Raw genomic sequence first — 13,803 nt, 5'->3', positions numbered from 1 at the left:
AGATTCAATTCTCATTTCTATGAGACTTCCAAATTTGTAGCACCACTCAGACTAAGCTTTGCAGGAACACCATCATCTCTAAAGCTCTCGAACATCCCAGTTTGGAGAGACCAAATTATTGCTGCACCAAAGGTTTTTAACACCTGTAGGTTGCCTTCACATACGGACTACAATAGTTCAAGTTGATGGCTCACCCTTCACAATGGTTCCTAAACACTGATCGTTAAAGCAGGATTTCTCAGGTGTGCCACAATCCCCAAACAAACTTTAAAGAGCAAGAGTAAAGTAGCAGAATCTGCTATTGTTGATCTATTTGCAGTGCACACGGAAGAGGTACTGAGTTATAGGGAAAAATTGAACAGGTTAGGACTCTTTTCCCTGGAGCGTCGGAGAATGAAGGGAGGTTTGATAGAGGTATACAAAATTATGAGGGGTCTAGATAGGGTAAATGCAAACAGGATTTTTCCACTGAGGGTATGAGATTCGCACAAGAGATCATGGGATAAGGGTGAAATGTTTCAGAGGAACATGAGGAGGAATGCCTTCAGTCAGAGGGTGTTAAGAGTGTGGAATGAGTTGCCACTGGAAGTGGTGGTTGCAGGGTTCAATTTCAACATTTAGGAGTAATTTGGATAAGTACATGGATGGGAAGGATATGGAGGTCTATGGTTCAGGTGCAGGTCAATGGGACTAGGCAGAATAATCGTTTAGCACAGACCAGATGGGTTGAAGGGTCTGTTTCTGTGCTGTAGTGCTCTATGACTCGAGTCTACAACCACTTCGTTGAAAGCTCAGTGACAATGGCGTTACTCTGGAAATAATTGCAAGAGCAGTTAGCTTTATGAAATGTCACAGTTTATTCTCCTGAGCAGGGGTCTGAAAACTGGGGATGTTTCTGATTTGCACTTTCCACATGTAAGGAATCAAAACAGATGTGCATCAATATTTAATCCTTAACAACACTGGAACATCTGAACTTCATGATCAAAGAAGGATCTATGGAGGCTGCTCCAAGTGCGTAGATCATTAGTTTAGGCCAGGGGTTCCCAACCCGGGGTCCACAAAACCCTTGCTTAATGGAATTGGTCCATGTCATAAAAAAGGTTGGGAACTCCTGGTCTAGGCTGATGGTAGTCATGATGCTGGGGTAGCTGCTCTCTTCCAAATTGAACAATGTCTGAACTCACAAAAGAAGGTTACTTAGAGTTCAGTCCCTCAGCATCCAGGTCAGCACTGAGGCAGTACTTTTCTCTGAAGCAGGACTCAAATGAAAACGATTCTGACTCAGCAGGACAAACGCTGCCAGCTGAGCTACAGTCGACACCTGCTTCGAATACCGAACAGCTAACAGAGTCTACCAGTGTGCAACAGGAAAAAATAAACTCTGCCCAAGATAAAACACAGCACCTGCGAGGGTACTAAGCTTTTCCAGTGATTCATGGTAGGGGGAAGTGATTAGGTTTGGTGGGGTGAACTCCACCCCCTGCAGACATTTGTGAACCAGCTCCTAACTGAGAAATTCCTACCTCAGACTTCACAGCAACCAAGCTTCTTGAAAGGAATACTATTCCTTACTAGAACAACTATTTTAACTTCTGTTAAACGCTTCGCTGAAATACCTCCTTACAGTGTCAAAGAAGAATTTTCCTCGAGCCAAGAGTGGGTTATGTTTTCATTAATGTTGGGTTCTGAGTACTGCTAGCATACCAGCATTTTTTGCTCATCTGTTCAGAAATGCAACCTCTTGAACTTCTGCAATCCTTCATTGATGAAGGTCAAACAATCCCAGAGCCAAGACCTAACTATGATGAACAAATTCTTACTTATCTTGGTCAGGATAATGGATGACCTGATGGACCTGCCAGGTGGTGATGATATCAGACATCTCCACAGTAGCGTGGATGAGCAGCTGCAAAGGGAGAGTAGCAGTTAGTGCAACACTTTACAGTGTCAGCTATCAGATTGCTTTCAATTCCCACCATTGTCTGCAAGGAGTATGTACGTTCTTCTGTGACCGTGTAGGCTTCCTCCAAGTGCTCTGGTTTCCTCCAAAATTCAAAAGAACTATGGGTTTGGGTTAGTAAATTACAAGACACAAGCAACGCATTTCACTGTGTGTTTCGATGTAGATGTACCAATAAAACTAATCTTTCTTTAATCTTTATTTTGTAGCTGGAACATACTACAGCCAGTGGTGGGGGGGGAATAATTATTTAGAGTGCTGGCTGGGCTGCTTTGCCCTGGAAGGAGTCGAGCCTCTTGCTAGTTTTATCATTTGCCCATATTAGCATGGCATTTATGATGCAACTGAATGACTTCTAGGCCATCATAATGCCGAACCCAATGATCGGTCAGAGTACAGGACCAATAGGATGTGAGTGCACATTTGGACTGCTAGTTCAGGTATCTTGGTGACTTAACCACCACATTGTCAACGGAAAAAGGAGAGGCCATCCACTGCCGAACAATCTCGATCAATGTCAACTGGGCCCCACCTGTTTGGCACTGTTACCTCTCTGTGCGAAGATGTGCTTCTTGCTATCACTCACAAGCAGCCAGTAACGAAACTAGTAGAACCACTGCTTTGCAATACCAGTGACCCAGGTTCAGTCCTGACCTTGGGTGCTGTTCTCCCTGTGAAGCTGGTGGCTTCCTCCGAGTACTCTAGTTTCCTCCACGTCCCAAAGGTGATGCAGGTTGTCAGGTTAAATGGCCACTGTAAACTTCCCCTGGTATAGAGGTGAATAGTACAGGCTGAGCGGAATTGATGAGAGAGTGGAGAGAATAAAAAAATACAATCAGTGTAGGGTTAATGTTAATTGTTCGTTGGTGGTCATCGTAGTCTCAATGGACCAAAGGACCTGCTTCCGTGCTGCTTCCATGATTGTGGACTTCAGAAAGGGCAAGGTGAGGGAACACACACCAGTCTTCATCGAGCGATCGGAAGTGGAGAGAGTGAGCAATTTCAAGTTCCTGGGTGTCAACGTCTCTGAGGACCTAACCTGGACCCAACATATCGATGCAGCTATTAAGAAGGCAAGACAGCAGCTATATTTCATTAGGAGTTTGAGAAGATTTGGTATGTCACCAAAAATACTGACAATTTTCTACAGACTGTACTGTGAAGAGCATTCTAACTGACTGCATCACCATCTGATATTGGGGTGGGGGAGCTACTGCACAGGACTGAAATAAGCTGCAGAGAGTTGTAAAATTAGTCAGCTCCATCATGGACACTAACATCTTCAACGAGTAATGCCTCAGAACAGCAACGTCCATCACCCAGGACATGCCCTCTTCTCATTGCTAACTTCAAGAAGGAGGTACAGAAGCCTTAGGTCACACACTCAACGATTCAGGAACAGCTTATTCCCCCCGCCATACAATTTCTGAATGGATGTTGAACCCATGAACACTACCTCATGAATTTTTTTTCCAATTCCTATTTTTGTACTACTTATTTGATTTATATATTCTTACTGTAATTCAGTTTTTCTTTTTCTCTATTATCAAGTATTGAACTGTACAGCTGCCGCAATGTTAGCAAATTTCACAATATGCTGTATACCAGCGATATTAAACTAGATTCTGTACCACTCCAAATCCATGTTTAACATTACATGCACCTGTTTCAATCAGTCCAAGTTATCATCGTGAAAGGGAAAGAAACGGCAGACTCTGGAAATACGAAATAAAATGTCGGCAATGCTCAGCTGGTCCTACTGCAAACATTTTCTGTACTTTATTGCTTTAAGCACATTGATTATATTACCTCACAACCTACTAAACTCATGGAATGTAAACCAAGTTTAATCAACTTGCTTTTAAAGTTTGAGTTGTTATCCTGCTGACATGGGGACAGAGTTGCACCAATAAAACAGGGGTCCTCACCCTGGGGTCCATGGATATCTTGCTTAATGCGATTGGCCTGTGGCATAAAAAAAGTTTGGGTACCCCTGCCAGAAAGGATGGGCAAACTGCAGGCCAAGGAAACAATGGATGTCCCGATCTGTTCCCAGGGATGACGTTGCAAACCTCCAAAGAACCTGCTCGCTGGTAATGGGTAAGGAGCAGATTCTCTCTTTACACCTGAACTGCAGCTTGCCCTCAGCCCAGGCACGGGGAGTCATACCTTGCACTAAAGGTGCCTTTCAAAGCAAAAAGGAATGATGGCATAATGATTAAAGCTGGGTTGAAATTCCAAACATAAATCAATACACAAGGAATGCACAATGTCAGGTTTTGATATATGGAACAATTGGGAGTTCCCACAAGCACAGAGGTTCCAGATGCTGGAAGTAATCATCAGGTTTTGCAAGCTGGGATTTTTATCAACCTGCCCACTGTACAGAAAACAGAAACGATTGGTTACCCTTTGACACCAAAGAACAATTGGGGGGGGGGGGGGGGAGACAAACGCCAGAGAAATTAATAATTAAATATAGTGTACAGTGCAGCTAGTTTACACGGAAACACAGCAAATGTTTTTGCAAAGTCCCACTATTCATAATGCAAACAGGCCCAAAGGAACTGAAGTCATAAATCCATTCAAATTGATGATGAACCATGACAAATACCATACTTCTTGACCCAGTCACCAAAACCCCCCACTTCTGTTCCGCAAAAACCATCTGGAATTCCTCTACCCAAACTTAACTGTGACTATGGGAATGTGTGGGATTTCCGAATAGTTTGTAAAAAAAATCAGACTGAAAAGAACAGCATATACTTACACTGTTTGAAAGAATGGGTAATTTTCAATTCTTGCACCCAATCATCATGTCCTGATGTTACTGGGATGTAGGGGGAGTTGCTTACTCCATGGTGCCCCCAACAGTCTTGATTGAATAGCACCATGGTATCTTTCACACTATCTACAAACATAAAACACACTAACAGCAAGTCACACCCTTGCAGTGTGTAATGAGTGTCATGCTACATTTGGCACATAAAACTCTGGAAGTTGATGTGAACACACATTGGAAAGAGATAGCTGCGACCCCAATGCAACTTATCACAAGCCAAATGATGCACAGCCCAACCACTCTGTCAAGTTCCCAACATTCTGTTGTTGCAAGCCACATTACAAATGGAGTCACTGTGTGTCGTGAACCTAAAAACAATTTTCATTTTGTACAAGCACATCTCCACAACATTCACTGACTTTTACCTGAAGCTGAGAGGAAGTAGTAGTGTCTATTGGCTCTTTTTAAACACACCAAGCTATCGTCTGATACTGCAATTCCAATCTTTAGTTTGAAACATTAAAAAGCTACATCGACCAAATCGGTATTCATTGCAAATATCCATGATGCATTCTGACCAGTTGCATCACAGCCTGACATGCAGGCGCCAATGTACAAAATCACAAGAAGCTGTGGAGGATTGTAGCCAGCTCCATTATGGGCACAACCCTTGAAGGGGCAGCACCTTAAGGAAGGGGCATCCATCATTAAGGATCCTCACCATCTGGGACATGCCCTCTTCTTGTTACTGCCACTCAGAAGGATGTACAATGATTGAGGAGAAGTTTCTTCCTCTTTACGATCGTGTTTCAGAATCAGGTTTAAAATCACTGGCAAATGTTGTGAAATTTGTTGATTTACACCATCAATACATAACAATAAAAATTATAAATATATACTTAACTATAAATATATAGCTTTTATTGTTATGTATTGCAGTGTATATATATAATTAAATTAATTGCACAAAAAGAGGAAAAATATACTGAGGTAGCAGAAGCCTAATTGGATGAGGACTAACCAATCAGGAGGGATGGGCGACGGAGATATAATTAGCACTGGACTAGACATGCCCAGACTTCATCCCTGATGAAGATGGCAGAATTTGTCATCAAAATGCCGGTTAAAATCAATACCTGTACCTGGCTGGAAACCCGAGAAAAGTTTATTCTTCATATACACCAGGAAAGCACTAGATCCTTTTTTAATGTTCATAGGTTCATTGTTCATCTGGAAATCTGATGGTGGATGGGAAGAAGCTGTTCTGAAATGTTGAGTGAATAACACTGCTTCATTATTCTCTTTCTGCTCCTTTTGTAATTTATAATTTTATGTCTTTGCACCGTGCTGAAACTGCAAAACAACACGTTTCACATCACAAAAGACAGTGATAATAAACCTGATTCTGTTTCTATTATTGACCAAGTCAACCTGCCACTAAATAACTCATGATCTCCTGTGTTAATCAACTCAGATAATGAACATGAATAAGATCAATCCAGTAATAAAGGCAATATGCAATTATTTTTCAGGCCTAGAATAGGAGACGATAGGATACAAAAGACCTGAGGGCTCAGTTGGTTAACTTAACTATTCAGTGATAATGATTTTGAGCTATAAAATGCAAATACTTAACGACTTTGGCAAGCCAGGCACTGCACTCCATCTATCACCTCCGGGATTCTCTACGGATGCTTATAACTTGTTTTGTTTTTGCATAACAGAAACAGAATACAGCACCACTTACACTTTATACCTAACCATTGCTGCACAATGCTCAATTTCAAGTGATTGAGAGTTTTAGCTGAAGTGATCAAGATCTCCAATGTGGCTTTACAAATTAGTTGGAATTGAACTGACTCTATTACTTACATCCTTCATATACGTGAGGAGCAATAATCTTCATGTTACACCTTCGTCTAAATGTGTAATGTGCGATTTATAGTAATTTATAATACACAGTAGGTCCAACATACATATATGTCAATATAACAGAAATACAGATGCATCAGCATGAGTCAATCAGTCTGATGGCCTGGTGGAAGAAGCTGACCTATTGGTCCTGGCTTTTATGCTGTGGTTCTGTTTCCCAAACGGTAGCTGCTGGAACAGTTTGTGCTTGGGGTGATTCAGGTCCCCAATGATCTTTCGGGCCCTTTTTACATGCCTCTCTTTGTAAATGTCCTGAATAGTGGGAAGTTCACAACTACAGATGCACTGGGTTGTCCACACCACTCTGCAGAATCCCGCGATTGAGGGAGGTACAGTTCCCGTACCAGGCCGTGATGCAGCCAGTCAGGATGCTCTCAATTGTGCCCCTGTAGAAAGTAGCGGGGCTCACACCAAGCTTCTTCAACCGTCTGAGGTGAAAGAGGCGCTGTTGTGCCTTTTTCACCACACAACCAGTATGTACAAACCATGTGAGATCCTCTGTGAGGTTATGCTGTTAAAGGTGTTCACCCTCTCAGCCCCAGATCCATTGATGCCTATAGGGATTAGCCTGTCTCCATTCCTCCTGTAATCCACAACCAGCTCCTTTGTTTTTGCGACATTGAGGGAGAGGTTGTTTTCTTGACACCACTGTGTCAGGGTGATGACTTCTTCCCTGAAGGCTGCCTCATTATTATTTGAGGTTAGGCTAGTCAGTGTAGTGTTGTCAGCAAATTTAATAAGCAGATTGGAGCTGTTCTCTGGAAACATCAGTGCTTAGCATAAGTAACAAACAAAGGAAGTCAGTGGGCTGAACAGCATATATGGGAGAAAAGGAACTGTTGATGATTTGGGTTCTGATACAGGGTCATGACCTGGAATATCACCAATTCCTTTTCTCCCGTAGATGCTAATTGACCTGCGGAGTACCTCCAGCAGGTTGTTAGTTACTCTAGATTCCAGCATCTGCAGTCTCTTGTGTGCTGTTGGCTAGCTTAATGTGAAAGAAAAGTCCATGAGTCAGAGGTGGGGAGGGTAAATTGCTGAGCGTTATCATTTCAGAGAACCTCTCCTGAAGCCAGCGTGAAAGTGTAATTATGAAGAAAGCAAGACACCTCCTCTATTACCTTTGGAGTTTGCAAAGATTTGGCATTACAACTAAAACTCTGACAAACTTCTACAGATGTGTAGTGCAGAGTATATTGTCTGGCTGCATCACAGCTTAGTATGGAAACACCACTGCCCTTAAAATGGAAAATCCTACAAAAAGTAATGGATATGGCCCAGCCCATCACAGGTAAAGCACTCCCCATCAATGAGCACACCTACACAGAGCACTGTCACAGGAAAGCAGTATTCATCGTCAGAGACCCCCACCAACCAGGTCATGCTCTCTTCTCACTGCTGCCATCAGGAAGAAGCTACAGAGGCCTCTGGACTCACACCATCAGGTTCAGGAGCAGTCATTACCCCTCAGCCATCAGACTCTTGAGCCAAAGAGGATAACTTCACTCAAGTTCACTTGCTGCACCACTGACTGTTACCACAGCCCATGGACACATTTTCAAGGACTCTTTATCTCATGTTCTCAATATTGATTAGTATTCCTGCTTTCTTATTGTATTTGCACAATTTGTTGTCTTTTGCACACTGGCTGTACCTCAAGTTGGAGCAGTCTTTCATTGATACTATTATGGGTATTGGATTTATTAAGTATGCCCACAAGAAAATGAATCACAAGGTTGTATATGGTGACATATGCTGACAATAAATTTACTTCAAATGGGCACATTAAATGAAAAGCAGCATCTCAGCATGGATATAGATCCCAGTGACTACCATAACATTAACCCGTATACAACAGAGAATTGAACTTGTTTAATGTTTGCATGACTGATCAATACCATTGTTTAATACTGTTGTGTGCAGACCAGATCACCAAAGACAGAGATATCCTCCTCTTTCCATTGTTCTTCTGCTCACTAGTCTATAATACTCATCTATCCCATGATTGTGAGAAGTCTATTGTTAGTTGAGATATCTCAGTTCCATCCAAGTCCACTGCCTCAAGCATCAAAAACGTAGGTATATGTCATATCTGTGGCAGAATAAGCGCTCTAGAATTAATAAAATCCACCTCCAAAAATCTAAAAAAGAGGGTGGCATGGCTTTACCTAACTTTCGCTTATATTACTGGGCAGCTAATATACGTTGTGCTGCCTTCTGGTCTTTCTTCCACGGTCAACCCGAGTGCCCTAACTGGGTGGCAATGGAGTTGAGCTCCACTAAAGAATTATCTATATCTGCACTTCTTGGCTCTGCACTCCCTAGCAGTCTGCCCAGATCAATAGCTAATCCTCTGGTTAGACACACTTTGCATATATGGGCTCAGTTCAGGAAATGCTATGGTTTCCAGGGGTTTTCCGTTTCTAGCCCTGTCGCACATAATCACCTTTTTTTACCTACTACGTACGATTCAGCATTCCATGTTTGGTACAGAAAGGGCATTAGACATTTTGAAGATCTCTTCATTGATAATCGCTTCGCTTCTTTTCAGCAGCTCTCCGTTAAGTTCAACCTGCCTAACGCTCACTTTTTCAGATATCTCCAAATCCGACACTTTATTGCTCCTTTAATTCCTAACTTTCCTGAAATGCCTGCGAAAAATGCTATGGACCTATTTCTTTCCATTAATCCACTAGGTAAAGGTTTAATATCAATTATCCGAGATAAACTAGCAGCCTTACGACGGGCCCCTGTGGATAAAATTAAAATGGCCTGGGAGCAGGATTTAAACATCTCCTTATCCGAGGAGAGCTGGGACTCAGTTCTCAAATCGATTAACTCAACCTCTCTTTGTGCTCGCCATTGCCTTTTACAGTTTAAGATTGTTCATAGAGCCCATATGTCTAAATCTAAACTATCTCGATTCTACCCTGGCATTAGTCCGCTCTGTGATAAATGCAAGAGGGGCGTGGCCTCTCTCATCCACATGTACTGGTTCTGTCCTAGCTTGGAGAAATTCTGGAAAGGTGTCTTCACTACATTATCGGGTATTCTGAATCAGCACCTAGAACCTAACCCCTTAATTGCTCTGTTCGGTTTTTGGGGCGAGACAGATCTATGTCTGGGTCCGACCAAATGCCGAATACTATCCTTTGCCTCTCTCCTGGCTAGACGCTTGATCCTCCTTAGATGGAGAGATGTTGCCCCGCCCACTCATGCGCAATGGCTTAACGACATTATGGCCTGCTTGGACCTCGAAAAAATTCATTATTCAGTTCTTAATTCGGATCTAAAGTTCCATAAGGTCTGGGGACCTTTTATCGAGTACTTTCATAACCTTCCTCTTGACTAGGGTTTTTTTTTTCTTTTTTTTGGTCCCTTGCTTTCAGCTCCCTTTTTTTTCTGGTAGTAGGCATTATTATCCTCTGTTGCTAAGTGTATTCACAGTCTGGGAGTTTGACTGTCCGGACTTATACTCTTTATACTGTGTGGTGGTTGGTCTGGAGTTGTTGTTGTTTTTTTCTTGTGTTGTGGGGCTTGGGGAGGACACTGAGCTCACTTGTCTTTAATTTAGGTGCTTTTTTGTTAAATTCTCTTCCTTTGTAGCATATTGTCATTGTATGCTTAATCTTGCACTGTATTAATGCTCCTCATTGGGATTTGGGGTTTTTAATTTTGTAAAATGTTTTGGAAAAACTAATTTTAAAATATTTTTAAAAACATAGGTATAACAAGCAGAGCCTTGCCAGTTTTGCCACATGTTGCCACCCACACAATTTGCGCCTATTCGCAGGCCAAGGTTACAGTTTAGCATCCTCTATCCACAGGGTCAGCCGTGCTTTCTCAGCTGCCAAGAATCCAAGGTGACACAACATTTGAGTCAAACATTCAAAATTAAACTCTGGAGCACCGATATGGCATAACACAAAATAACCGGCACTCCCATTTCAATAACTTCAAGCTTTCTGAAGCAAAGTAGAAGCACAGGAAAAGGGTAGACTATTTCATGTATTTGTATATGTTAACTGATTCATCTAAGTCATGAACCACGATCTATAGAATCATGTACACAACTGTTTAGATGAAAGCAGCTAAAATAGACTATCAAGAGGTGAGAGGGGGTTGGATCACCTTGGCACCGAGCCAATTGGGAGAAATTGAGAGCGGCTTTGGGTTGGGCGGCAAAAATTGGGCCTGAAGCGAGTCACTGGGCAGCGTGTTCTAGGCCTGGAGCCTTTTGTGGCAGCAGTGCTCGGGTCCTAGTGCATGGTACGATACACTGGACAATTTTTAACAATAGACTGGGAAGACCGGGCGTCGGATCAGATTCAAGAACCAATTTCGCCCACTTTCCCGTGATGCTTACTCCTCTCTCCATGGTGCTGAGGCTATGAAGACTGCCCCCAGCTGTTGTGCACAGTACCCGCTAATATGATGGACTTGGGTCTTGGGTCTACTCTGGGCTGCTCCGGAGTTCGGATCTAAGGACTCATTTTGGTTTGGAATGTTGTTGCTCACTTCGATTGTTTGCATGATTTGTGTTTTTCTCCCCCTTCCCCTTTCTCTGCGCATCAGGTGTGGTCTTTTTTTTAAATTGGGTCCTTTCGGGTTTCTTGGGTTGTGGCTGTCTGTAGGCAAATAAATCTCCCAGTTGTACACTTTCTACATTCTTTGATAATAAATGTACTTTGAAATCTTTGAAATTGATATACAGGCAGTCCCTGAATTACATAAAGTTCCTGAGAATAGCCTCCAAACTAATTTCTCTATAGCATAAACGTCTGTTTCCATGTCATATCTCTCTACCTACATTTCCAATAATTCTGTCATTTCATTGAATAATCACCCTAACACTACCCATGATGAAATTAATTCACTATATACCATGTGCGGTCATTATAGAAAACGATAAAACAACTTACTATTACTGTGATCTTTGAATATTTCTTTAAAATTTTCTGGAAGATATTGCACATGGACAGATTTTCAAAAGCAGGTCATTGCAACCCATAGAACCACCAAGTGCATTGAAACCACTTGCCAAAGTGCAATGCAGTCAGGCTGCAACCAATTTGCACATAACAAAGAGCCACAAATAGTGAAACCAACCAATGCATTGTTCGGAAAGTTAGTTGATAAATAATTTCTTTCTGGGTAACAAGAACTCCCTTCTTGTCTTCAAATAATGCCATGGGATCATTCAAACCCAGATTAAAGGAGACAGGAGCCTCTTATGGACAGTACAGCACTATCTCAAGAGGATATGGGTGTTCAGTGTGAGACAAACCTCCTGACTATAGATGCTCCACAGCAATTCATTTCAAATATTCTTTGTTCTCCCAAGTGCCTTGAACATTGCACACATTTTCTAGGGCACAGTACAGCATTCCTTTAAGAACGTCCACAGCTTCAGTCCGGAATATCAATAGTACTCTTTCCCCATCATTGGGTGGGACGGGGTATGGAAAGCTGGGGTCCAGCGAATGGCAGATTAACTACTTGGCATGGATGATGGGCTGAAGGGCATGTTTCTTTGTTGTACTGCTCTATTATTCAATGCGATTATCCTTCATCCACCTCCCAACAGTGCCTTCACACACAAAACACTGATAAATTGATTCAATCAGCAAAAATAATAATTCACTCTGAAGGGCACTTGGGCAGCATAACATGCCGCACATTTACGAAAGCCTACGCATTTACGAAAGACTACACCGTTGAACTTTTCCAGGATTATATTGGGTGTTAAAAACCAGCGCTGGTTTGGACAATCTATTGCATTTTGTGAGAAGCAGCCTGTCTGTCGACTCAGAACACTGCAGAAACTACTGGCTTTGTCCGATGATCGTTAGTGGTACACTAGCAAAGCATCAACAAGGTTTACATGCAGAACAAAAAGAGCTGAAACTGCAGAATACAGTCACCAAAAGCACAGAGGAAAATCCCATGTTACGATGTGGGACTGCTAAGTCACGAACGGACGATCTACAGCAACATCTTGAACCAATAAACATTAGACCGTCTTACATTCTCAGTACAACGCTTACTCAAGCTGTTCGTTTCAGTCCCTTATTTAGGGAAGGGAACAAACAATCAGACCAGGAACTTTTCAGCTCCCTGCGATTTAACCAGCTGCCATCTCCCCCTGGTGGAAAACACATAATCGCAGACAGTGAGTCCATCGCGATGCCCCTCACGGCCGAACAGCCCAGAAACCAATGCCTACCACCCCCCCCCCCCCCCCGCCCACCTTACAACATGTACAAAACAACCACGGGTTAGGGTGTCTGGAGGGAACTGTCAACATCTACCGAGTCGCAGAACGGTAAAAGAATCCGGGGGGGGGGGGGGGGGGGGCGTCGTTGTAGGATGGACGGAGAGGGGGATTATGCATTTCAACAACGACAGTGATTAAACAGAAGCAAACCACGGCACACAGCAGGAACAAGTGTAAATCGCCCTGTCTGAATTGTGTAACGCTGACACAAGCACACAGTCTATTCCATTACCGTACACAGTCAATGACGGCGCTTTGCAGCCCCGTTAAACCTGCACTCTCAGCAGCGACCGAGGCTTTGCCGTCGCCTCGCTCTGCCGCTCACGTACCTGAGAGCTCGTCGGGTTCCAGCCCGCTGTCCGTGTCGATGCCCGCCAGCACGAAGTAGTCGGCGAAACGGCAGGATCCCGGGCTGGGGCTGGAACTGCTCATCGCGGCGGTGGCGGCGGCGGCGCCGGCTGCTGCTCAGCCTAAAACCGGCTCCTTTCACTTCCTCGTTGCATCCCCCATGGTCCAGACTCCCACCTCCCGGGAAGGGAGAGCGAGCAGAGGAGCCCGTGTCTCCCGCACGTCCTCGGCTGCTGCACTGAGCTCCACCCTTGGCTGCTCCCCGCTCCCTACCCAACACACTGACGCAAAGCGGGCGCCACTTTCAAACCCGACGCTGCTCCTCAACGCATTTGCATCGAGATCCAGGCAGCATCCAGTGTGAATACTGGGGAAATAGCAATTCAGTAAGAGCGCTGCACTGTCGCCGGTGATTCGTCCACTTTCTTGATGATCGCAATTCAATACAGAGCAGGAAGACCACTCGGCCCCTGATCCAGTCTTGATCTCAACAGTCCC

At 43.5% G+C, this 13,803-nt stretch overlaps 1 protein-coding gene across 6 annotated transcripts in view; it reads right to left on the bottom strand.

Moving 5' to 3' along the window:
* dennd5b (DENN/MADD domain containing 5B) overlaps positions 1-13,593 on the bottom strand; it is a 275,753-nt gene extending 262,160 nt beyond the window's left edge. For 3 of the 6 annotated variants that reach the window (XM_073058991.1, XM_073058994.1, XM_073058993.1), the window contains exon 1: positions 13,287-13,592. In XM_073058991.1, the coding sequence (XP_072915092.1) occupies positions 13,287-13,389 (103 nt within the window). In that variant the 5' untranslated portion in view covers positions 13,390-13,592. Of the gene's footprint in view, positions 1-13,286 lie in introns of all 6 variants that reach the window. The other 3 variants (XM_073058989.1, XM_073058990.1, XM_073058995.1) reach the window with 2 other exon arrangements.
* Between the last annotated feature and the right edge of the window lie 210 nt (positions 13,594-13,803).

Source organism: Hemitrygon akajei, chromosome 10 (assembly GCF_048418815.1).
Source record: "Hemitrygon akajei chromosome 10, sHemAka1.3, whole genome shotgun sequence".
In the NCBI taxonomy this organism is placed as follows: Eukaryota; Metazoa; Chordata; class Chondrichthyes; order Myliobatiformes; family Dasyatidae; genus Hemitrygon; species Hemitrygon akajei.
Note: the sequence above shows the minus strand (reverse complement) of the source record. Positions and strands in the feature narration are given on the sequence as shown.